At 44.1% G+C, this 27,306-nt stretch overlaps 1 protein-coding gene across 5 annotated transcripts in view; it reads right to left on the bottom strand.

Annotated features, from left to right (window-relative positions):
- The window catches only part of HTR4 (5-hydroxytryptamine receptor 4), a 176,432-nt gene that overhangs the window by 57,432 nt on the left and 91,694 nt on the right, over window positions 1–27,306 (bottom strand). For all 5 annotated transcript variants that reach the window (XM_045437828.1, XM_045437832.1, XM_045437852.1 and 2 more), the window contains exons 3-5: window positions 22,329–22,454; window positions 20,871–21,071; window positions 823–976 (exon numbers count right to left, since the gene is read on the bottom strand). In XM_045437828.1, the coding sequence (XP_045293784.1) occupies window positions 823–976; window positions 20,871–21,071; window positions 22,329–22,454 (481 nt within the window). The remainder of the gene's footprint in view (window positions 1–822; window positions 977–20,870; window positions 21,072–22,328; window positions 22,455–27,306) is intronic.

Genomic DNA, 27,306 nt, shown 5'->3' with positions numbered 1-27,306 from the left:
GGCTCGTGTGCCACACTCTGGTCTCCTACTCTCTGGGAGACACTCCCCCACTGAAGACCAATGCACCTTCTCACTGCAGTCCTTCAAGGTCAGGGACAGAGCTGGACTCAGGGTCCAGTTCTCTCGACTCCTGGCCCGGGCTTCTCTTCATTCTCTGGAAGCCTCTGCCCACATGACATGTTGTCTGCTGGTCACTGGCAGCCATGAAATGGGACGAAGGCCTCTTGGGGCACATCACATGTCTCAGGCTCTCTGGTCTGAACACCAAGCTTGGAGTACCTGTTGTGCTATTTGACCAGGCATGTTACTTTACCTTTTTGAGCCTGATATTCCTCATCTGGATGAGATGACGGAAGGATGTTATTAGGATTCTATGTTAAAGTCTGAGCATATTTTCTGGCATCCAACAAATATTCGAAAACGTTAGCTTGCCTTTTTTTGTCGTTGCTGTTGTCACTTAGATCACTATCAGAATCTTTCTGGGGCGCCTGGGTGGCTCAGTCGGTTGAGCGTCCGACTCTCGGCTTCGGCTCAGGTCACGATCTCATGATTTGTGTGACTGAGCCTGGCATCAGGTTCTACGCAGACAGTGCAGAGCCTGCTTGAGATTCTCTCTCTCTCTGCCCCTCCCCAGTGCATGCGTGCGTGCGTGTGCTCTCCCTCTCTCTCCCTCCCCCAAATCAATAAACATGTACATATATAAAAAAAAGAATCTTTCCTAGAATATCCACCCAACCTGATATTGTTTATTTACTTAGAATCTCAGGCAAATAAAGTAAATCAGAGATTAAAACAGCAGGCACTCTCTGCATAGGTACTCACCAGATCAATTATGCCAATATTATTCCAGCCTTGCATTATAGGGAGAAAGGAGATAAACGTGGGGATGACCCAGCAGCCTCCCAGCATTAACGTGATGCGCAGAGGGGTCATCTTGTTCCTATAGACCAGAGGCTGGCAGCAGATGGCATAATACCTGGAGAGAGAATAGAAGGTGTGGGTGCCATGGGAAAGGAAGAACGAGAGGGAAAAGGAGGGAAGAATAATTGAAGAGAAAGAAGAGGAGAGAAGGAGCAGAGAGGAGAAGGGGGATAAGAAGACGAAACATCGGGAAAGTGGGAAATTAGAGGGGCAAGCAGAGCATAAAATAAGAAAGAAAAGAGAAAATAATGGGCAAAAAGAGGAAGAGTGGGTAGGAGAGAAAGGGGAGATGCAATGAGAAAAGAACAGAGGAACGAAAAAGGCAATTACACAATGAAATGTGGTATCGCCCCATGAGTTTCTGCTAACAAAAATGTAAACTTCAGATCACATCTGAGAGTCACTGTCTGGAGTTGGCCCCACATCCCTCTTCCTCTCCCCGTATATGAAAAGCCTGACACTCCCTCACCTGACGGTCTGCTCTGTCTCAGGCGTGCTTCCGAAACTTACCTTCGTGCCTGGGCATTTCACAAGATTCTGTCCAGCCCTCTGGACTGTAGTGCCCAAGGCAACTGCAGCCTCTTCGATAACAAGGTGATGTCTCCCAGGCTTGGCCCTACATCTGAGCTCTAAGAACTGTATCTCAGATTTGTCCCCATACTCTGAATTACCTGGCTATCTTGCAGTGAAATTCTAAGTCAGTGTTCCAGAGATTCCACTCCTCCCCTACATCAGACGCACCTGAGGAGGCCCATTTAAAATGCAAATTCCGGGGCGCCTGGGTGGCGCAGTCGGTTAAGCGTCCGACTTCAGCCAGGTCACGATCTCGCGGTCCGTGAGTTCGAGCCCCGCGTCAGGCTCTGGGCTCATGGCTCAGAGCCTGGAGCCTGTTTCCGATTCTGTGTCTCCCTCTCTCTCTGCCCCTCCCCCGTTCATGCTCTGTCTCTCTCTGTCCCAAAAAAATAAATAAATAAAAACGTTGAAAAAAAAAATGCAAATTCCAAGCATCTCCTGCATCAGAGTCTGTTGACCAGGGTGTTTGTCTCCTTCCATATGACAAATGGAAGTCATAACTGCTGTTTGCTAAAAACGTCCAGCCCTTCTGGGCACATGAGCTTCCTGGCTTCCTTGTGATTGGACGGGGCCAAGTGATTGGTCTGGTCAAGGAGTTGGAAACACAACTGACGTGCATTACCTCTGGACCAGCCCATTTAAGTGTTTCTCTGATGCCCAGAAGGTAAAAGTTCGAATTTTCCCTACTCCATCATTTCCTGCCTACTGGTGGACACCACGTCGCCCCTATTGACCAGGGTCTGCTCTTCCCCATGGAACTCACTGCTCATGGCTTTTTGGGTCCATGTTCTGCCAATGTGCTAGCCTCCTTCTTTCCTCCAGACAGAGATGCAACCTACTCTACTCAGTGATCTGGGCTCTAACTCCCAGACTGCTTCTTGCATGCTATTCCAGTCTTGGAAATCACCACTTCCGCACCCAGGCAACTGTGGGAATTTGACAAGAGGCACAATACCCCAGTAGGTCTATCGGCGATTTGTCTTTGGAAGAGTCACAGAATAAGCACAAACAGAAAGCCTGGGGGCTAAGTCTGTTCTTTAAGATTTGATACCATTTAATGATGAGACACCCCCTTATACCCCTCATTTTATGCAATTTGCTTTAATTTTTCCCACCTCTTCTTTTCTTTTCTTAATTCAAAGCCTAACTAATGTAACAATGGCTATATTCTTTGAAGAGGTGGTGGTAGGATGAGTTGGGAAAGAGGGTGGCATAAGAAGGAGAGCTTGTCCTGTGTTGGAACATGAGACGTGGGGGCCTCAGGAACTGAGAGGGCAGAATTACACCTTTCCCTCCAAGGCGTCAGGGAGCAGCTGACCACACTGTGCCAGCAAGCTTCCTGTGGCCAGTAACACAGTGGGTGTCCTGACCTGCACCAGAGTGCAAGAAACGACAGACCAAAGAATGGGAGAAAGGCTCCCCTGGGAACTCATTTTCTCTATCTATAAAACTAACACGGTGACAAAATCTGGCTAAAGATAGCTCAGCAGTGGAAAGAATCATGATTGGTTAGAATTCCCCCCATGATCTTGACTTATGAGAAAGGCCAATCGTTATCAGAATGACAGGTTTTTCTGAATGGCGGTATTAACAATCATACAGATTTATTAACATAGAATTAATCATGAATTTGGGGTATATGAAAATATTTTTTAAAACACTTTTAAAATGTATTTATTTATTTTGAGAGAGAGAGAGAGAGAGAGCGCGCATGAACGGAGGAGGGGCCGAGAGAGAGAGAGGGAGAAAGAGAGAATCCCAAGCAGGTTCTGCACCGTCAGCAGGGAGCCTGACGTGGGGCTCAAACTCACAAACTGTGAGATCATGACCTGAGCAGAGATCAAGAGTCAGATGCTTAACTGACTGAGCCACCCAGGCGCCCCTACTTTTTTTTCTTTTTTAATTCTGCTCCTTTCCTCATGCACTGGAGGGTCTAGATTAGACATTTGGTTTTATCCATTTAGCATCCTTCCTCCTTTCTTTTGATAATAACATCCCAAAGCCATTGGGAATTACCTCTTCTCTGTCACTTTCATGTTGTTGGGAGAGCAAATGATGGTGCTCCTGACTTTTCTGGCCAGGGAGTGACCCAGTCAGACTTTTTCCTGGGACTCTGAATGCCATATGGAGTAATGCAGAGATGGGGAAGTCAGCGAAAGTCTCTCTATACTACAGCAGCCTCCTGGTGGGGCTGGGAGTAACTCTTACTCCTTGGATTGTTGGGCAGCCATGATCTTGCCTTTCGGTCCTCTTTCTTTAGCTCCTCCTTTGATTAGATAAGCTACCACGTATCTTTCCAATAAACTCCCCTTTTTTTTTTCCTTTGCTTAAGCTAGTGTTATGGATTGAGTTTGTCCCCTCTTCCTTTCGTAAAAAAGTATGTTGAAGTCCTAACCCTCAGTACCTTGGGATAAGACCTTATTTGGAAATCGAATCTTCACAGAGGTCATAAGATTAAAATGAGGCCATTAGTGTGGGCCCTGATCCAATATGGCTAATGTCCTTATAAAAAGGGAAATTTGGACACAGATTCAGATATGCTCAGAGACAGCAGATTGGAATGGTCTGAAGCTAAGAAGGGCCAAGGAAAAATCCTTCCCCTCTAGGTTTCAGAGGTAGCGTGGCCCTGTTGACATCTTGGTTTCAGACTTCTAGCCTCTAGAACCATGAGACGATACCTTTCTTGTTCTAAGAACCCAGTTTATGGTACTTGTTATGACAGCTCTAACAAACTAATAAAGTTGGCTAAAGTTAGTCTCTTGCCACCAAAGTTTCCTGCATCAGTAAAAATGGTTTCGAATGTTAGACATGTCCTCCATAGATACTTTAAGTAAGAATGTCTTGTTTCATTCAATACATTTCCATATCGTAGCTCAAAGTTATAACATCCCTTCATCTACCATATCAAAGAAGGCAATCGAGGGCTAAGTGTAGAACAGATATTGCCCTATCTTTACTGTATAATTTATGATTCTTGAGGTTTGGAATAGATATTGAATAAAGGCAACATTTCACGAATTTTGGTTGGATCTCCAGTGTCACAGAAATCCAAAAATTCAAAAAGACAAGCCAAAATTAAATACCCTGTGGGCCAAAAGGTAAGTTTGAGGAAGCAGGATATCTCACCTGAGAAGAGTCTTTAAGCTTCCATATGTGGACACAGATATTCAGAGGGTCATGTGAGGAAGACAGTAGAATTTACAGAAGAGGACTTCATAATATATAGTTATATTGGTGCTCAGAACACTTTTGTGGAAGTCTCTCTTTCTAAGTCTTGCTTGGCCAAGATGATTGTCTGATTCCCATGGTATGATGAATATCCTGTGCATAAGAAGATCTCCTCATGTTTGATGTGGGTGGGAGGACGGGCAAAATAGGTATAGAAGATTAAGGGGTACCAACTTTCAATTATAAAATAAATAAGTCATGGTGATGTTAAGTACAGCTGAGGGAATATGGTCAGTAGTATTGTAATAACCATATATGGTGACCAGTGGTAACTAGGCTTACTGTGGTGATCATTTCATAATCTATGTAAGTGTCATATCACTATGTTGTACATCTGAAAGCTATATAATATTGTATGTCAATTATACTTCACTAAAAATAGTTAATTAGATTTAATTTTGTTTTTTTAAGTTTATCTTGGGGGCGGCGGAGTATGGGTGGGGGAGGGGCAGAAGGAGAGGAGACAAAATCACAAGCAGGTTCCCCGATGTTAGTGCGGCACCTGATGTGGGGCTCGAACTCATGAACCACGAGATCATGACCTGAGCCGAAGTCGAGAGTTGGATACTTAACCAACTGAGCCATGCATATGCCCTGATTAGATTTAATTTTTAAAAAATGAAATGGTCTGCTGTCCGGTGTCCATGTCCATGGTCTGCTGCCCAATGTCCTCACTTTAATTTGCATTACCCCAGGTTACTAGAAGCTCCTGCCACAGAGGAGTCAATAGTGGTGACAGATTTCCTTTTGAAGTTCAACTTCAAGAGGGATACTGTGAATGTCGTACACATTTTACCAATCTTTTATACATTTGATCTATATAGTCAGTGCCCTGGCCAGTGAATTCCTGAAAGAAAGTTGCTTGGACAGCTCATTCCATAGGGGCTCAGGTGGGATACATCTATGTGAAAGACGCACAGACTGTTGTAGAAATTGACTCTTGCATGATATGGGGTGGTTGGGTAAGCCTGAGAAAAAATCCTTTATCTCCTACTTTAAAAATCAGTGATGAGTAAAAGGAAAAAAAAAAAATTTAATTTTACTTAGATTGCACTGGCCGAGTTGCAAGTGATAGATCGGGATGAATAAGAACATTGTGTCTAGGTATGTGTTTGACTTGAATCTTTCCCTCTACATCATTTTTAGCCTGACGCTACCTTACCATAGACATACTTTGATTTTTTAAGTAGCATGTGGTGTAAAAAACATGAGATTTGTATTTGGAGCTCAGATGACAGCACCCACTTGACTGACGGGTTCAAGATTCTTACCAAAGCTTTCGCCCTGTTGAGGCAGCTTCCCTGAAGAAGCCACCACATATCCTTCTATCTTTCCCAATAACTTTCTAACCTTTGCTTTCTAGCAACGAATCAAGAAACATAAAAATCCTTTCCAAGTCCGCATTCAAGAGTCTAAATTAGGTAGGTGAAAACAAACATCCCTGAATAAAATGATTAAAATAAAAATTGAGTTTGGGGGCGCCTGGGTGGCTCAGTCAGTTCAGCGTCTGAGTCTTGATTTCGGCTCAGGTCACAATCTCACAGTTCGCAGGTTCGAGCCCCAAGTCGGACTCTGCACTGCACAGAGCCTGCCTGGGATTCTCTCTTTCTTTCTCTGCCTCTCCCCTGCTGTTCTCTCTCTCTCTCTCTCTCTCTCTCTCTCTCTCAAAATCAATAAATAAGCTTTAAAAAACTGAGTTTGAGTGTTATTTGACTAATGGAGCTTCCTTAAAAATTCTAACCTCTGTCTACAGATCAGGGACTAGACAGGAATCTGATAAGTTGATTGTCACCTGTCATGGTTACTGTTTAATTCCTATATTTGGATTATGTTACTCTGCAAAATCACAAAAATATGTATCCTATTGTGAACTGCCCCCCAAACACACATATAAATACCACCAGGCAGAAGTAGCTAAATTTGCAAGTTCTTTGGAGATCAAAGTGCACCAGTTGAGTTAGTAGGTTCTATTCATCTACTTACCAAGGGCTCTACCAGTATTATCTCATTTAGTCCCCACAGCTATTCATGGGACAGGAACTATAAAGGCACCCATTTCATAGACGAGGACACAAACCACACAGAAGTGTCAGGATTTGTTCAAGGTAAGAGCTGACCTGGGATCTAGCTCAGGCCGTTTGATTCAAGGGACAGGATGTCAACTTCACCACTATCACTTCACTCTGCCACCTTCTCTAAGCCCCCAAGGAATTATTCTAATTCTTTAAAAGCCACTTTGGAAACAGTCAAAACACTGGATCTCAGAACTTGCAGAATCCTGAAATCCCTAAATCCTCTCTTAAAAAAATGAAGTGTATCCAGGCCATCCTGAATGCACCAGGGACTGGGAATTCACCAAAAACCACTGAACTACTCTCTAAACTTAAGGCTACTCTAAAGTTAGGGAAGTTTATTCCAAATTGATTCCCTGTAACTTCCAGTTTTACTCTCTCGATCAATTAAAAATTTCTATCTCTAATTCGTTCTCTGCATCACGGTCCTACAGACACCTGAAAAGAGCTTTCCCCTTCTTCTGAAATCCTACTTTGTGCAGGAAAAATATTCCCAGTTGTATTCAACCCAGGTTGACCTCACTCACCAAGGGATGTTTGGCAATGGCTGGAGACATCTGTTGTTGTCACAACTGGGAATGGTCATGCTTTGGGCATTCAGTGGGTAGAGGTCAGAGATGCTGAATGTCTTAAAATGGACAAGACAACCCCCCCACTCCCCAATAAAGAATCATCTAACTACAACATCCATAGTGGTGGAGTTGAGAAACCCTGGTTTAGAGGAGGTGATGTATACCAACAGCCAGGGCTTCATGTCTTCTGCATATGCCATAGTGTGCCATTATGTCTTAACTATGGATGTCACAAAGAGAGCACAATACTCCAGTGCATTCTATATGGACCAGAAAAGACAATTACATTGCCTTCCACCCTGTTCACCATAACTTAATACAGCCTGGGGGACTCCCAGCAGTATAGGACACGTGTGCCCCCTCAAAGAGCTACAATCTAGGACAGGGGATGAGAAAAGCCTACCTTACCTGATTTGTAAGTTCCAGCGATGTTTCCCTGTTTACCACTGTATCCCCAATGTCTCGTACAATGCTAGATAGAGTGGATGCTCACAGAATAGGTTGAATCAATAATAAAATCAATTCTACTTTACATTGTGGGACCAAGTTTGGGGGATGTAAAGGTCATCTTTAGTAGAAGGATGGGAAGGTTTTCTCCAGCAAGTGTCTTTCAAGTTGGACATCAGAGACTGAGTAAGGATGGTGGAGAAGAAAGTGCAATCCATGTACTATAAATAGTATGGACAAAGGCCAGGAGACAGAGATTATCTATATAAAATAAATCCATAAACCTGTATCCATGCATCCACATAGGCATACAAACATAAAGAGAGTACAAGTTAACTGGGACATAGAGTATCTGTAAGAAAATAGAACAAAATCTGTCTAAAAAGGCCAGCTCAGGGGCAGCGGTTCTCAAACTGTAGCATACAAGGGAGTCACCTGGAGGGGTTGCCGAAATACAGGTTCCTGGAAGATCTGGTTATGGCGCCCAAGAATTCACGTTTCTGTTATTGTTGCTGGTTGGCAATAACTGAGAACTGATAACTGATAATAACTGATAACTGATGCTGTTGGTTTGGGAACTCCTGAGAACCTTTTTGAATGCTATGCTAGGATGAGTCTAGCAAAAGTTTTTTGAACTGGAAAACGTCCAAAAGTTCTTTGAACTGGAAAACGTCCATTGCAATCAACGCTGCTGCATGCTCTACTAAAGAAGCTGAATTACAACAAATTCAAGAAAAAGGATCGTTGGTTCCCATGCCAGGTGAACAGGGTTCATGAGGGAACGCGGTTTGGTCCCATCTCAGGAACGGATTTATCTGCAAGGTCTGTTCCCTAGACTTCCACTGGACAAGGCCCATTGTTCTTTCACTAAAAAACTTATACAAAGTGGTTAAATGAATGTTCAGGTGACAAGTGAGGTTCCAGGTGGCCAGGATTAACTAACATGTGGCATGGGTATTTGCAAAGAAATGTCTCCGCAAAACATTTCAAACTACTGTTCATAAAACTCCATTAAAATCCCCTTTGGTAGACCAGCCACCAGCTTCCCCAAATGCAGCCATGTGGAAAAGTGTGATTAAATTGCTTTTAAATGTCTCTGGGGACACAATTTACTTTGACAACTCTTAGAAGTCAGTCATGTATTTTAAGCTCCGTGCTAATCTCTACCCCACCCGTCCTACAATTAAGGAAAATTCTTCCTCCTCACTTCCTGCCATCCCACCACAGGGAAAGCAGAGGAGCAAGGAGAATAACGTGGAATCTTAGATTCTCAGACTTAGAGGAGATTTTAGCAGTCAACTTTATGTCTTTATCTGAGCATCTCGTCTTCCTGTCTTAACCAGTTATTAGCTCTGTGGTCTCAGGATTAGTTATGTGACTTCTCCAGGATCCAGTTTACTCATCTGAAGTGTGGGTATCATTATGTCCACCTCACTGACTCACGGTGAGAAATGATGAGATGGTGTTCAATACAGAAAGTTTTGGGTACACAATGCTTCATAAATAGTAGTTACTATCTTTACTTACATATAAGTACAAGATCAAAGGGAATATATATATTATACATATGAATTCAAATAGATTCAAATACATTCTGGAACCAGGGGCTCTAAATTATTTAACAAATAAAATGGAGGTCACCTGGTTCAACATCTCTCCTAGTAATAACGTGGTGAATGAGTTGGTCCCTAAAGGTGAACGGAAGCAGTGAGACCCTATTGGTTGCAAGCAATGAAGTAGACCTTGTGTAGTATCCTCTTATGGACTTAATCCAGGCCCTGCTGTCCTTCCTGAAATAATTGAAAGTGACATCCTAGACAGTCTGCAAGACCAGATCTCTAGTCAAGATTAACTAAAGAAAGAAATGCCAACCGCAGGAGAGAACACATGAAGTCGCATCTGGCTGCTAAGACCCAAATATTGAGATGGAATCAGGAAAACAAACCTTTCATCACAGTCCCCTCACCCCCTACCCTCAACTCCAAATTTATAAAGCACAAGTCAATGGTCTTTAGGACTTAGTACCAGGGGGATAAAGAGCTCTGCAGAATCAATAAATGTATTAGTTACAAGGGGCATTTTGTCTTTAGCAAGACAATCAGTTCTAGCGTCAATTCTTTCATGGATATTCTTTCCAACATTTAACAAATCATGTGATGTCTTTGGGTCTCTGTTTCTTATGGGTAAAGGGGGATTAATTACATCTCAGCTTTTGTAAGAGGTTGTAGTTGTGTTGGATTAAAGATGGCCACAAAGTCTTTGACATGCTTCCCATCCAGAGGTGGGGAGTCTGCTCCTTCCCTTGTGACTGCCTTGTGACTGCCCTGACCGAGAATACATTAGAAGTGTTATATGCCGGTCTTGAGACTAATTTTTAAGAGGGCTCTTGGTTTCTCAAGGCCATGATCTGTCATGTAAGAAATCGAACATGTATGAACATGAGATCACATATAGAGAGCTGGGACCACATGGACAGGGACAGGGGCCCAGCTGAGCCCAGCTTTCCAGATGACCCCACCAAAGTGCCATCAATGTGTATGATAAATTGTCTTGGACCCTTGAGGCTTGTCCAGTCTCCAGCTAAACACCATCAAGTGACTTTAGCCAAGCCCAGATTCCTGATGCACAGAATCGTGAAATCTGGGAATAGTACATTGTTTTTTCACCCATTAATCTTTGGGGTAGATGTTATATGGTGACCGATAACTACAACTGAAATAAACAGGTAATAATACAGTCTAGTGTGACCGTGGCAGTTCCCTGGCTGGACGGTAGTCCTCCCTCCAGTAGGAGATCTAGCCACATTTTGTGGCAGAGCTCTGGATGGAGAGATTTATCTTTTTCCTCATGGTAACTGGTTTTGTTACACTTCAGTTGCTCTGGTTCCCCTTTGAAGCCGTGTAGAAACAGCATCGGCTTCAAGAGAAAGCTAAAGCGCTCTGCTTCTGCTTCCCAAGGGGCTTGGCAAGCTGCCAGTCGCTTTGAGAATCAAGGAAGACGACCCCAGCAGGGATATTCATCAGGAGCCAGGAACACAAAGTGGGGCTGAGAATGTCGCCAAGAGCAGAGGGGGAACTTCGGGTTCCAGGAAGAAAAAACTGTGGGGGTGAGGGTTTGGGGGGAGACTCCTTTCTGTCAGAGATCTGAATTGGTTCCGCATCTCTGCCCTGGTTCTTCAAGTATTTTGTTTATGTCTGTGACACAGCACATCTCCAATCGTATTATAACTGTCTGTTTCTTGTCTTTGCTATAGCTACTACTATTCACACTATACGTGTTGCCCATTTACCGAGGGCACACTATGCAGCAAGAGGTGTATTCTATAATATATCTCACTCCTATAGCAACTCTGCAAGGCAGCTCTCATTCTCCACGTTCTAAATATGAGGAGGGGCGCCTGGGTGGCTCAGTCGGTTGAGCGTCCGACTTTGGCTCAGGTCACGATCTTGCGGTATGTGAGTTCGAGCCCCGCGTCGGGCTCTGTGCTGACTGCTCAGAGCCTGAAGCCTGTTTCGGATTCTGTGTCTCCCTCTCTCTCTGACCCTCCCCCGTTCATGCTCTGTCTCTCTCTGTCTCAAAAATAAATAAATGTTAATAAATAAATAAATAAATAAATAAGAGGAAACTGAGGCCCAGGGAGTTCAATCCACTTGCCTAATGTCCTACGGCCAGGATACAGTAAAACTGGGAATTAAACCCACATCTGGCAAAGTCCGTGCCCTGGTAATGCTGGTGAATGGTCAGGGTGAGACCAAAGCAACCCTCTTTAGGAAGAAGACAGAGAACATGAGTGCCTTATAAGCTTTCTGAGCTGAGGACACGTGGAAAAAAATGTGAACGTATTTAAATTAATTTAAAGATGTATCTGATAAATAATATACAGGAATAAAAACTAAAAACCTACTGCAACCATCAAGAAGTGGGATGGGAGAAAAGGAGCGAAGAGGAGGAAGATGGGTTTGAGAGATATTTATGAAAATGCGTCTACGATTTGGCTTCCAGCTGGTCATGGTGGATAAGGAAAAGATGACCTCAAAGAATTGCATTTAAATGACTAAAAGATGACTAATAGATGTGCCTTTTACGTACAAAGTAGAAGAGGATATTAGTTTATAACGGAAATTTCCACTTTGGGCACACTGGATTCAAGAAAACAGAAAGAAGCTTAAGGTGAGATATTGAACAGGTGGGTAGAGATAGGACCCCAGAGCCCAGCATGGGACAGGACTGCAGGAGGGGTGAGAACAGAGGTGCAGGTGAAGCCATGGGATGGGTGAGCTCTCCAAAGGAAAGAAGGAGATCGCTAGTGCTGGAAGGCCGAGGGTCTAACCTTGAAGGACACTCGGCCGTACAACAGGAAGAAAAAGACAGCAACCGGTGTCTGGGAAGGCACCCACAACAACCAGTAGAAATTCACATTTGGAAAGGAGAACAATAATGGAATAATACTTGTGGCTAACATTTATCGAATGCTTATTATGTACCATGCACTGATTTATGTTCTCCTGCATGCACTCAGTTATATTCTTCACGAACTCCAAAAGGAAGTTACTATTAACACAATGTTAGAGCTGAGAAGGTAAAACCCAGAAAATTTGAATAACTTCTCAAGATTACACAATTGGTAACCGGTCAAGCTGGGATTGAATCCAGGCAGTCCAGCACCCGGGGCGTCATTCTTAACTACTTGCTATACTGGCTATTCGAGAAGGGTAGAAAAATGAACCCCAAAGTCAGACCAAGCAACCACAAGTCACATCTCGGAGCATCAGCTAAATGTGCCTGGAGCAGCTGCCGTGGACCAATCAGAATAGCACGAGGACAGGTGAACTCTCGTTTGCCTTGAGGCTGACTCTCAAGGAGCTTATCATCCAGGATGAGAAGGAGAGAAACCAATGATTAAGATGAGTGATAACTGGGGCACCTGGGTGGCTCAGTCGGTTCAGCATCCGACTTCAGCTTGGGTCACGATCTCACGGTGCGTGGGTTCAAGCCCTGCGTCGGGCTCTGTGCTGACAACGTGGAGCCTGGAGCCTGCTTCAGATTCTGTGTCCCCTCTCTCTCTGCCCCTCCCCTGCTTGTGTGCGCATGTGCGCTTTCTCTCTCTCTCTCTCTCTCTCTCTCACAAAAATTAAAAATAAAAAATAAAAAAAACATTAAAAATTTTAAAAACAAGATGGATGATAACTGCTATGCTTATACATTTTTTAATTTTTTTTAACATTTTATTTATTATTATAAATTACAGAATCCGAAGCAGGCTCCAGGCTCTGAGCTGTCAGCACAGAGCCCGACACGGGGCTTGAACTCTCAAACCACGAGATCATGACCTGAGCCGAAGTTGGACGCTTAACTGACTGAGCCACCCAGGCGCCCCACTGCCATGCTTATATTTAACATTCTATGGGCACTCAGAAGAAGAAACAACAAATCATGGGGAATGAAGCCTGGCCAGTGGGTAGAGACAGTGACACATTCTGTCAGAATACTGAAGGGTGAGTGTTCATCGGGAAAAGAAAAGGAACTCGAGGCAAGGCAGAACATGGGGTTATGAGGAAACATATCAGACTCAGGCTATGAGTAACAGATCACTCATGGGTTGGAGCTGAGTTAGAAAAAATAGACCGAGGACACGCTGGGAAAAGCACTGAAAGACAAGGGAAGAATTTAGCCTATGGTTGATAAGGTATCACTGAAGAAAATTTGGGGCTTTGCACATGCCATTTTCTGGAACCTTCCTTCCAGAAGATGCCTCCTCTTCTTCCCCTTTACCTACTGACATTTGCATAATCCACAGATCCCAGCTTCCCTGTTACTTCCTCCCAGAGCTTACCCTGCTTTGGAGGCCACATGCTCCAATAGCTTCTTTGACTTCTCCTTATTTGACTTCAATGGCCACCGAGTTCATTATAATTACCTATTTACTACCTGTTCCCCACTAGACTAAAAGCTCTGCGATTCAGAGCTTTCTCTGGTTGTTCACCTCTGCACTTCCACTGCTCTGCTCAGCTCCTGGCAATTAGTTAAGTACTCAATACATATTTAATGAAATGAATATAAAAATAAGCATGAGATTCAACTCAACAAGTATTACCATCATGTACAAAGTATGAACTTAGCCTCAAAGCGTATGTGACAAAGGGAAACAGTACGCCTTCCTTTCAGAAACACATTTCAATCCCATTGGGAAAACAGATGTAACTGTGTGACACAAGTTCACAATGACAGACACCTTTTAGGTATACATTACAAAACTGAGTGGTGCCGCAGGGAGATCATTAAGAAACGCAGACACGCTTATCTCTGGCACAGGATGAAATATGCAACCTTTGAGTCAGAATCATATGTTGAACAAGTAAACCTGTTTTAAAAGAAAATCTGCGACTGACAAATCGTCGGAAGAGTTTTGCAGATAATATACATCAAGTTCTTGTGTTGCCAAGAGAAAGGGTAGGCAATTTGGTTGAACATGTCAATGAGGACATCTTGCAATCCCGTAGAGAATGGCATCCTCAGTGAAGTGAACCATTTCAAGGGGAATTGCATTTGATGCCAAATACAGGACAAAGTATAGCATTGATTGGGGGAAGGGGATCAGAATGGTTAAAAGTCTAAAAAGTATGGCATATGAAGCCAGTGGAAGGATCTAGGGATGTTTGGCCTAATACAAGAAGAGTTGGGAAGGGCAAACCTTTGTCTTGTTGTGGAGGCTCAATAAAGAGATCTGAAGGTCCCTTGGGCAGCCTAAAAGAAGTTGATGTCTGCTATTCTTGTCTGCCCAACATCCTTCTTCCAGAAGGAACTGCCATTCTCCCACGCCATACACCTTTGGTAAAGCTGACCGTCATGGTGCCTCACCTCTGCCCAGCTACCATAATGTGTGAATGGTCAGTGAAAGAGTGACTCAAGCAAAGCCAGCCAAAATTCTTCCATGAGAAAGAGCATTTAGGCTTCTCCTCCTGTGGATTCACGAGTTAATCAGGATGGTTTAAGACTCACTGGTCTAAGCCCAGCCTGAGACTCAATCCAACAAGAAAACAGCAAAGGGACACAAAGGACAGATATAAAGAGAGGGACAGAGGCAGAGAGGGAGACTGACAGAGATGGAAGAGACAGAGAAGAAAAAAGAAATGATAGAGTCAAGGAGGAGAGAGAGACAGAGACAGAAGGAGAGAGTGAGCCTCAATGGCATTGTTCAAACCCTGTAGACGGCCATTTCTAAGGTCAGACTTTTCAGCTGATTGAACCAATCGATTTATTTTCCATCATGTGTTGCTGAAAAAGATCTTACTAACGTATCATCTGAGAAGTGAGTTGGTCAAAACACTACATTCAGGCAATTCATTGGGATATTGGGAAAGCCCTTTTCAAAAGCTTATTTAAAACATAAAGCCATTTGAGCAAACTAAAAGTATATTCACAGAAGTCTGCTTCTTGCATATCAAATGACTGGAATTTGCAGAGAGCTACTATGTACAGTGGTAACCTCTAGGGTATATAGCTGTGGAGGTGCAGAGGGAGAAGAGACATTTTTATGTTCTACTCATAAGCCGGAGGCACTTTTTTTTCACAATGCTCAGGTATTATTGTCATGCTCATTAAAAACCGTGATGGGGAGGGCGGCGCCTGGGTTGCTCAGTGAGTTAAGCATTACGCTTGGGCTCAGGTCACCATCTCATGGTTCGTGAATTCGAGCCCTGCAACGGGCTCTGTGCTGACAGAGTTCAGGGTCTGGAGCCTGCTTCAGAGTGTTTGTCTCCTTCTCTCTCTGCCCCTCACCTGCTAGCTCTCTCTCTCTTTCAAAAATAAACATTAAAAATTAAAAAGAAACTGCGATGATTAGAAAAGAGACTGTTGAAATGGATGAGACACAAGGTCATGAATGAGGGTGGTGGGACCAAGGAAGACGAATATGGGAGTGAGTGGGAGGAAGGATCTGCTGACAGGAGACAGCGAGGGCTCCAAAGGGGGGAGAATCCAGGGCATTTTGTGAGAAAGCAGAGAGAACACGTTGGTCAGAAAGACTTCTGTGCTCTCTGCCTCGCCCAGATCTCAGAGGGAACTCCTAACACTAAAGTTAGAATGTTTTCAGTGACTGGAGAATGTGCTGGTCTAGGAGCACTTTCAGCCAAAGGCTATCCTGGATACTTCTGCGCTCAAGAAGTGTCAATTTCTAGCACAGGGAAGATTCAAGTTTCAAACATATATTTTAGAGGTTAATAAAAGTGATGGCTCCCAACCCCAATCTATCTGGTCACCTAGTCTAGCCAGGACCATTTTCTTTTTTTTTTTTATTTTTTTTTTATTTAAAAAAAAAATTTTTTTTTCAACGTTTATTTATTTTTGGGACAGAGAGAGACAGAGCATGAACGGGGGAGGGGCAGAGAGAGAGGGAGACACAGAATTGGAAGCAGGCTCCAGGCTCTGAGCCATCAGCCCAGAGCCTGATGCGGGGCTCGAACCCACAGACCGCGAGATCGTGACCTGGCTGAAGTCAGACGCTTAACCGACTGCGCCACCCAGGCGCCCCTAGCCAGGACCATTTTCAACTACCCTCCATATAACCGTTGTTAATAGTTTAATGCAATTTCATTCATATTCTCTCTCTCTCTGTCACTCACTCACTCACCTATACCTAAATATAAATATCTCTATATTTATTTTACAAAAGTGGAATTATTCTAAACATTGAAATCTGACACTTGCTTCCCCCCCCCCCCAATTAACACACCAGTGATATCTTTCTAGGGCAACACACATAACTATTTCTCATGGGTTTTAGTGGCCAGATTAAAACCCAGTACTCTATCACAGATACTTAGTTGGTTTTCATTCACCACAGAACCTTTGATTCAAAATAGTCCACTGTACTATAGTGCTTTTAATGCACTTTTCTGGTCTCCCATGACCCATACATACTATATGATGCATGTAGCTTAATTATGCTTTGGAAATCACTTCTAATGAGGCAATAAACTTTCATTAATTGGATTCAATTCTCAAAGCACCAGGAAGCACAGTGGATGGAGCACTGTAGTTGGGAAAAAGCATTTTATAATATTAATGGAGTCCTGCTTCTTGCTTTGATCCAAGGGTCTGCCATCCGGGAGGAATTAAGAATCACAGTGAGCGTTTTTTGCCTGGGAAGCACGACCGGAGATCACTAATCCCTGTAGAGTCATGGTAGCTCCAGAAACAAAGACAAACATCTTAACAGGAATCACATGATGAACAATGGGCACCGCACCCCACTGCCAAGCTCCCCCTGTGCTCTGGCCCAGCCCAACCGTCAGCTTGGACAGAGCAAAAACAGAAGCTAACGGATAAATAAAAGCTTCCACTTCCAAACTAAGATGTAGTGTTGTCATGTTCAGGGTGAACCGTCCATCCCAATGAGAATATCATGCTTGGGACAGGAGATGCTAGAAACAATTGGCAACCTTCCCAGGCTCCCTGAGGAAAACCAACCAAACGAAGCCATCTGACTCCATCTTATTTATGGTATCAGAGGTTTTGATGTCCACTATCCGAGAAGGAAATGGAACTAATGGCAGCCAAAAAGTTTTGAGAGACTTCCCTCAAAAACAGGGTTTACTGAACATTCCATTTGTTGAACAGTGGTTACCAAGTGCCTACATCACTATTGATGCCCTTATTGGTTAATTGTTAGTTTCCCCATTAAAAGGTAAGTTCCAGGAGGGCAAGGACATGGTCCTTACTCATATCTTTTTTTTTTTTTTAATGTTTATGTTTTGAGAGAGAGAGCGTGCGAGGGAGGGACAGAGAGAGAGAGAGAGAAAGTGAGAGAGAATCCCAAGCAGGCTCCATGCTGCCCGTGCAGAGCCCGATGCGGGGCTCAAACCCATGAGCCATGAGATCGTGACCTGAGCCAAAGACGGACGCTTCACCGACCTAGCCACCCAGGTGCCCCTCCTTACTCATATCTTTGCACTTTCTCCTCTCGGGGGAGATAGAGACATATGATTCCACTCAAATGTGTTCTATAAGAAACAAATGAGCAAAGGAAAATAAAAGAGGCACGCCCCCATTCTTAAATACAGAGAGCAAACTGGGGTTGCCTGAGGGGAGGTGAGGGGAATGGGTGAAACAGAGAGGAATAAGAGGTAAAAACTTCCAGTGACAAAATGAATAAATCACAGAGATGAAAAGTACAGCATAGGGAATACAGCCAATAAGATTGTAATAACATTGTGTAGTGACAGATGGTCACTATACTTATCACAGTGAGCATTAAATAATACATAGAATTGTTGAAGCATTATGTGTACACATGAAAGTAATATAACACAGCATGTTAATTATACTTTAATAAAAGAGTATAAACGCAAAAAAAAAATACACAATAGATTTTAATCACCACTGCACTAAGTTTTACAAAGAAGAATCAGTTTGATGGGGTCAGGGAGAGCTTCCAGAAGGAGGCAAGGATTGAGCTAAAGTCTGGAAGATACACAAGAGAGGAGGGGGCAAAGGAGTTTCCAGGTAGAGGGAGGAGCCAAGGCCCTGGGATGGCTGGGCCCAGAGCACTGGAGAGAGAAAGAAGGCAAAGACAGCTTGCAGCCCAGGGAGTAAGGCTGGTGAAGGGCATCAAGGGAGGTTGGGGACACAGACAGGAAACAGATGGCACAAAACCCTAGGGCCCAGGAGTCTGGTCTCGATCTTCAGTGCACTGCATAGCCATTGAAGGCTTTTAACCATGACTCTGGCTATGAGATCTTCTAAGACGTGAGCAGATTGGAGGAAGATAAAGTAGATGTGGGGAGAACAATTAGGAGGCTGCTGAAGCGGCTTATGCAAGAGATGGCATTAGTCTGGGCCAGCATGATAAAAGTTGGAGAGAAACAGTAGGATCTGTTTAGGAAAGAAAATCAGTAGGACTTATTGATTAAATGCAGGGGATAAGGAAAGACCGCATGTAGCGTAACTACCTGATTTCTGGATGATGCAGTGGCTGGAGCAGCTATTCACTGATGAGGTCCAAGTTCGGTAAGAAAAATCTTACCATGGAGGGTGCATGGACAGTTGCAGGAAACTGAAATGAACATCCACGAGCATTGTGTACTGTGCCAAGCTGGGCCGACGCAATGCCTCCGCCGGACTATCTAACTCAATCCTAACTGCAATCCTACAGAACAGGTGCTATTGCCCCCAATTTTAGAGACGAGAAGACAGAGACTCAGAAAAGCTTAATAACTTAAGACCATCCTCAGAGCTAAACACTGGCAGAGCGGGGGTTTGAATCCCACCCTCTTCAGTTCTAAAGCAGATGGTTCTTCATGACCAGACCATACTGCTTCAAGACGACGAATGCCCGCCTCCGCGGGGAAAATTCCACGATTTCTAAAGCCCCTGATAGTTCATCTGGAACTCTGAAGCCAAATCTTCCTAGGGAACCTTCAGCCCCCCTCTCAGGGCCGCTCCGAGTCAATTTTCCACACTAGGAAGATGATTCTATATGTCCCCCCAATCTACACTCCCTACTCAGCTCATTACCCAAAACTCAAGGTTACCTCCAGGTGCCACGATCACCTCAGCTCTGCCCCCTCCAAGTCCATATGATACTTTCAGTCTCAGCACTCAATTTGGCAATGACCCCATGTGGGCTACCCCTCAAGACTTCCATGTATTTTCTACCCCCTGATATTTTATTTCTTCTCATGTGAACTTTCATACAGTATATAGTGACTGGCTTAAAGTGTTTCATGTACTGAAGTCGGACTGCTGCGAACAAGCAGATGCACACAAGTTTCAAACCATGACGTGCTTTGGGTCTGCTCGCCAACCAACAGTTCAGTTTTACCAATGTCGCTATCTGTAGCGAGAGGGTCTCATTAGACGTGCATTTAATTTAAGCACATCCGACTCTATGTTCCTGGTACAGCAGGAGAGAGAAAGAATTCGCACAATTTAAATACAGCAGGCCATTACACCTGCCATTCCAATCAATAAGCACCATCCCATGGGATAGGAGATGAATCCACTGTTCCTGCAGCTGGTTTCAGGCCCTCAGGACCTTCCCCAGTGTCAGAAATTCTCTGGACAGACTCTTACTTGAGTGTTTAAACACATATTTTAGACACATCACAATCTCTAATTTTAGTCAAATGCTTTTCCTGTCCCCCAGTTAAAGAAACAGTGACCTATCTCTAGACTGGAAGAATGACTGGGTCTGTTGGACTCCTCCGGAGACAGGAAAGGCTTGTCCCATGGGAATTCTGGTAACATATTACTGGCATGTGTTATCAGAATTTGGGAACTAACCCTACGATACGAGTACTGTGATGGCGGTTTGTGATCCTGTAATCGTCTGACCTTTAGACTGCATTCTGCTTTTATGACTGAATACAAACGGGCAGGAATTGGAAAATAAAAAGTCCAAATACCACTGATTAACGTACATCTCAAATAAATAAGGCCACGATGGAAATTGTCAGGCCTCCTGAAGTCAAATGTGAAGCAAAAGAATAAAATTATGCAAAGGAATTAAACGCTAGCCGTGCGTCCCCCAAACGAATCATTACTGGGGACTTTAAAATCATCTTTACCTTTCTGGAAAAGATTCTCCACAGTTGCATGCACATACCTAAATATGCGTATAAAATTCTGACGCGGACACATTTTGGGAGAGGAGGTCATGTCGGAACATCAAACTATCGTTCTGAACCACCCTCGCTACCTATTGGGAAAGGCATATTAATTCTTGCTCCCTCAGAGTTTGTTCGTGCCATCAGTATAAATTTAGAGCTCTACCGTAAACTGATTGCCAGTACTTGTCATTCTCTAGATCGTGAACTTCCTACAGGCCGGTTCTAAGCCTTAACAACCTCTGTGTCTGCAGGACCTTAGGGAGGGCCTGAGTAAAAGGGAGCCCTCTGCAAAGACTGGAGAGTGGGGGAATCCGTGAGTACCCAGAATTTATCTCTCTGAGATTCACCACTTCTGATGAATTAGGGAAAGGAAGAAAGGCGTGGTCCCATAGCCAATCAGGTCCTTGTCCCCAGCACTGAGCTCTGCTGTCACACTGCTCTGTCCTCACCTGTCCAGAGAAATGCAGCACAGGTGAAAAATCGACGCCGTCGTGAGCAGGACGTCTAGTGATGTCCGGACCAGGCAAAACATCTCCCCATAAATCCAGATGTCCTGAACCAGCTCGATGGCACCAAAGGGCATCACCAGCACCGAGACCAGCAGATCCGCAAAGGCGAGGGATACGATGAAATAATTGGTCTTTATCTTCCTGTGAGAAGAATGTATAAGGAAGAAGGCAGGGGGAGAGACAAAGGAAAAGGTGGGAGAAAGGGGCAGGACAGAAGAAAAGAGGAGAGGGAAACAAAGAAAGAAGGGAGAGAGACAGAGGAAAGAAAAGTCAGACATGCAATGAATTCTGTGAAATTCCCTTCCCTCCTCTGTCACGCAGCGTGTGTGGTCCAGCCATCCCTGACCTCTTGCACCCAAATCCTTCTCATCTTCTTCCCTGCGGCCACACTGGCCTGATTTGAGCCCTGGTGCATGAAGCATGGCCTCTACACAGGCTTCTCTCTCTCCCCACCTGCCCTTCCCTTCAGGCCTTGTTTGGTTATTCTCAGGGAACCCTCCCAAGGCACCCTCCTCACAAATGGTGTCAAATTCCACTGTTTTCCACGCTTAGACTGACTGCTGTGTGCCTCACATTTGTGACATGGGCCAGAACCACGCTTTTACATTTCCTTTGCATTGTAAGTGGATTAGTGCATGCCTTGCTTAGAGAGGAAGGCCGTAGGTGAGCCAGGATTGTATCTTTTATCCCATTTTATGGCCTGGTGGCTCTCGATCCAGGCTCAACACCAGAATCACCTGGTGAGTTTTTATAAATATTGATGCCCAGGTCTCTCCCCAGATCAATTAGTTCAGAGACTTTGGGTGGTTAAACCCTCCCCCACCCCCACAAGGATTGTCAGATAAAATATGACCTCCGAGTTATAAAACAGGCCTCCAAGTTAAATGTCAATTTCAGGTAAACAATGAATAACTATTTACTATAAGTATGTTCCAGACATTGCATGGGACATACTTATGCTACACACTAGCAATTTTCAAAAGGTCTTCAGGTGACTTTAACTGCAGCTGGGTTGAGATTGATGAAGTGGAAAGAGCAGAAGATACAGGTCTAAATCCAGATCAGTCACTGAGCACCCACCCCTCTCTGAACCAGTGGGGAGGTTAGACTAGATATGCTCTCAACAATTGTACCTTTATAGTGATCACAACTGTTACCAGACACCTCCCCCCAACCCCTCCCAAAGCTGAACATGGGAAAAAAAGACGGGACGGAGATCCACGTAAGGGCTTACACCGGCTATGTCATCATGGGGAAATCACGTGTGATCTCTTCCCTGCTCTGTTTTACCAACATCATTTCCCTCTCATTATTTGAATTGTAATGGGAATCATAGTTCAGACCCCAGCTCTCCAGGGAGGGCCTCGAACTCCACCCCGGTTTCCTCCTGCCACTCACCTGAGCTGCCTGTCCCTGCACACAGCCACCATCACCAGCAAGTTCCCCAGGATGGCCATCAGGATAACCGCCGAGAGAAACGTGAGCAGCACGACCTTCTCCACCGACCCAAAACCCTCCTTGGAACTGGAAGACACACGCACGTGCGCACACACACACACACACACACACACACAGAATTGAAGGAAACTCTGAGACACAAGGAAGAAAATTAATTTTTTCCTCACTTATCTTCAGGAAGGTAGCTTTACCATCAGCAGCCGTAATCCACATTTACTATATACACCTGGTATATGCCAATGTCTGTACTCGTCACTTTACATATTATCCTTATCCTCCTACATAATGAGGAGGCGGCAGCTCAGAGAGGGGAAGTTACGACCCTGCCTTTACGCAGTTACTCTCTGCCAGAGAGCTTGTGACGTTCCTTCAGAGCACTTACCTCACTCAGCCTGTGCTCAGAAGCCTTATTTGGTTGATTCCTGTCGTGCGCACCTCCCCAGCCAGGAGGTAAGCTCCACCAGGCGGGGAGCCTGCCTGTTTTATCCACCGATCAGTTCAATCTCAGCGCATCACTCACAGTTGTTGGATGAAGGAAAGTTGGTGTTGGATGAATGAATGACGGTAAGTGGAAGCAGGGTCTGCATGAATACGAGGCCACCCTGTCTCCAGGACCCCACCCCTGCCCATGCAGAAGCTGCCCTGTAGAAGTGGGCTATTGCGGGGAGAGGTCATGGCTTGAAGGCTGTTCTAGCAAAAAGTGGACCTGAATAAACTGATCTCAGATTCTGTGAGCTCCACTGGAAAGATAACAGCCAATCAATAGGCTCAGGGACTCCTTTCAACTGCCCTGAATCACATTTCTTTTGGTGCCCGATTGAATAGCTCACATTTGTGTTCTTGTCAATTCCAGCATCTGAATTGGTCCTGTGAACCCTGCCCTCCTATCGTAAACTCGGCATTTTGTTTTATTAACTTGGAAGCAAGTGTCTTCATCAATAAAAGCATAACATCCGTAGGTTATTAAAAAGCTACAGAAAAAAGGTTTCCGCTTTTAATAGAGTCGTAATAAAATTTTCGCTTTTAATCATGTTTCAAAGGGTCTCAAAACTCTCAGTGCCAAACCCTATATTTCAACACGGAGAAACTGAGGACCAGAGTGGAGAACTGAATTGTCAAAGTATATTAGTGTCTGGCCTAGGAGAGGCTGCTTGTCCTGTGAGCCTGGAAACACAGGGTCCCAAGCAGCAAGAAACGGCTGTCTTGACTGAGCTACTCTGACTGAAAACCAGGATGGCTGTTGGCCCCAGATGGCAACAACCCACCAGATCCTGGCTCTGGCCTCGTCCCCAAATTGTTTTCCATTAGGCCTGGCATGGAAGACAAGGTGCCAGCTGGAATAAGGAACCAGTATTATAGTGGCTGAAGAGCCAGCAAGCTCCTTCACTCTGCTGACAAGTGTTTGTGTTGACTGATTGAAGTCATCGTGGCTAGGGTTCATAAAAAGAAATTCAAGTTATGTTCATCTAAACCACCCATCCACATCCAAATTCCAACTATCGACAGGTTACAAGTATCGAACGGGGGAGATGTGATTCAGGAGGAAAAAGACTTCCACAGGGTAATATGGCTACCCTAAGCTAATCTGATCTCAGGCCATGTTACGGCAAGTAAAGTGGCCAACAAAGGAGGTGAGAGTGGGATTTCCCCTTGTTCTTCTCAGAGACTCTGACTGAGAGCCCTTCGGAAACATGTTCTCCCCGCACAGCCTCTGCCCTTGCTCTCTGCCTTCCTCCTGGAATGCTTCTTCGGGGCTGGCTTCTTCTTGTCACTCACATCTCAGATTCAAGTGAGGCCCTGTTTAATGTGCCACAACCAACAAACATTTTGCAGTTTCTGTGAACCACTTGTTATCCGAAATGACTTCTGTTGTTGATCCCTGTGGCCCATCCTCACACAATGACTTTGTTTCGCTTTTTTCACTGCAACTCCCAGATCCTAGCACAGCGTCTGATCTAGAATATGTGCGTACAGGTATGTGTAGTACATAGGAAGTGCTCAGTTATTTTAAGCTAACTAAGTGAAAGAAAAAACATCCTGCATTCATAACGGCGACGTTTAGGCTTCAACAGCTTTGAAGACTGATTGAAGGTACAAAGAAGATTTTGCCTAGAGAAGAAAAGACCCAGAGATAAGACACAAAAGCTATTTTTAACTATCTTGAAGCACTGCCATCTGAAATGAGAGTAGATTCACGCATTCATTCATTCAACAGCATTTTCTGAGCACCTACTGTGCATTAGGCATTGTCGTATGTCTTGCGGAAGCAGATAAGCCAAACAGAGAACAGACGATGAATAGCTAAACAAGAAAATATGTAAAGTGTCAGGCTCTAATTCACGCTATGGCGCAAAAAAAAAAAAAAAAAAAAAAAAAAAAAAATCTAGGAGGGACAGGAGGACAGGACTGCCAGAGGGGGTGAAGGGCTGGCTGTGTAATAAGGGTTGTCACAGAATGCTCTGTGATAGGGTTGTCATACTTTCTGCGCTGCAGGCTTGTGGAATCAAGTGGGACCAGTGATCGGGTTGTAAGCAGTGGTTCTCAACTTTAGTTACATACTGAAATCACCTAAGGAGCTTTAAAAAGTGCTGATGCATGGACTCCAATCTCGAAGACATGGATTTAACTGGTCTGGGCTTTGTGGCCTAAATATTGGAATTTTTAAAAGCTCTCAAGGGATTCAGATGTGCAACCAAGGTTGGGAATCACTGCCAAGAGAAAGGTAACATTTAGTAACGGGTAGTAGAACTTCCTAACAACTAAGAATGATCCTCAACAGCTTCCTGGTGTTGTTTTGAACTCCTTGGCTCAGGAAATGTTTAAGAATACCTAGATGTCAATAAAATACCACTGCACACCTGTTAAGATGGCTATTATAAAATAAAACAAACCGGAAAAATAACACGTGTCGATAACCACGTGGAGACACCGGAACCCTTGCACATCCTGGTGGAATTGTAAAACAGGGCCTTCACTGTGGAAAGCAGTGTCCCAAAATAAATTTTCTCAGAAGTTTCTCAAAAGGCTAAACATAGAATGACCAGGGGAGTCAGTAATTCTACTCCCAGGTATATACCCCCAAAGAATTGAAAGCAGGGACATAAATACTTTTCTACCTATGTTTACAGCAACAGTATTCACAGTAGTAAAAAGGTAGAAATGACCCAAGTGTCCATCAACAGATAAATGGGTGAACAAAATGTGGTATATACATACTACGGAATACTAATCAGCCATGGAAAGAAATGAACGTCTGAAACATGCTACAATGGACATAAACCTTGAAAACATTATACTTAGTGAAATATGAAATAATTCCGACAGAAAGACAAATATTGCATGATTCCGCTTATAAGAAGAGCCTAGAACAGGCAAATTCATAGAGACAGAACACAACAGTGGTTACCAGGGACACAAAGGAGCAAGGAATGAGAAGTACGGAGTTTCTGTGAGGAAGAGGAAAAAATTCTAGAAATGGATAGTGGTGATGGTTGTGCACCATCGTGAATGTACTTACTGTCACTGGGTTATACATTTAAAATGGTTATTTTAGGGGCGCCTGGGTGGCGCAGTCGGTTAAGCGTCCGACTTCAGCCAGGTCACGATCTCGTGGTCCGTGAGTTCGAGCCCCGCGTCGGGCTCTGGGCTGATGGCTCAGAGCCTGGAGCCTGTTTCCGATTCTGTGTCTCCCTCTCTCTCTGCCCCTCCCCCGTTCATGCTCTGTCTCTCTCTGTCCCAAAAATAAATAAACGTTGAAAAAAAATTTTTTTAAATGGTTATTTTATATATTAATGGAAAATTTTAGGTTATGCACACTTTATCGCAATAAAGAAAGTTTATATGGATGACCACAGAGAGGATACCGAATCGGGCTCCTGCGTTGGAGGCAGGTTGGTCTGGCTGATTTTCGATCACTCTCTTATCTATGGACAGTGACCTGAACATACTCTTAGAACATGGATTCTCCATCAACCACATCCTTGTCATTAGAGCCATCTCCTCTATACTGCCTTTCCTCTTATAGGAGAAAAGACCAGATTGAGGGTATGTGGTGAATACCTCTGGCACCAGAGAATGTACATTCCAAATCAAATGGGAATATCAGGGTCAGAGATTCCCAAGTCAACGTTATGGTTCACTTGTGGCACACCAATTAGGAGCCAGAAATAACTAAGCTTTAAACTCAACTTTGAATGACAAGCAAAATTTAACAATGGAAGGAGCTTTTCCAATTAAACAGAACTGTCCACTGAACTAAATGTAAGTCCAGTGGTAATTAAGATAAATCAGGAACCACCTCAGCGAAATCCACGTTAGATCGTTGGGTTACCTTGGACTTCCTCCGACCACTCCCTGTCAACCACTACCCGGTACTTCTCATCTGGCCAAAGAACAGTCCACTCCACTAAATTGGTTCTTTGACACTTATGCTTGTGATAAATTTTGCTTTCTCTTCTCTTTTGCTTCTTTCAGTGATCGCTTGCTCTATTGATAAAGAAACACCACACACTTGTTGGCTCTGTGTACCATTTTCTCAGCTCTTGATAAAAGAAAACCTGGGCCAGTAATTCTGGGCGAATTTTCCACATAGGTCAGTGTATGTGAAAAAGGATGATAAATGATAAAGTAAAATATCAATAAGTAATCATCGTGAGTTATTAGTATCAGAAGCCTGCAGAGGGACAATAGCCTAAGGAAATTTTAGGTCTGTTTGTCACATCATCGAGAACAGTTGGTTTCAAGGTTTCACACACACACACACACACACTTTCTTAGGAGTCAAGAATACTTATCTCTTTTTTTTTTTTGCACTGGCCATGTTAATAACAGCTGTGTAGCTTCTCTGAGCCTCAGTTTCTTCATGGATCCATTAAGGAAGTTAGATTAAACCTCTCGTTGATCAAATATGTATTGACTG

The sequence above is a fragment of the Leopardus geoffroyi genome, chromosome A1 (assembly GCF_018350155.1).
Source record: "Leopardus geoffroyi isolate Oge1 chromosome A1, O.geoffroyi_Oge1_pat1.0, whole genome shotgun sequence".
In the NCBI taxonomy this organism is placed as follows: domain Eukaryota; kingdom Metazoa; phylum Chordata; class Mammalia; order Carnivora; family Felidae; genus Leopardus; species Leopardus geoffroyi.
The sequence above is the reverse complement of the archived record's forward strand: the minus strand, read 5'-3'. Positions and strand labels throughout refer to the sequence as shown.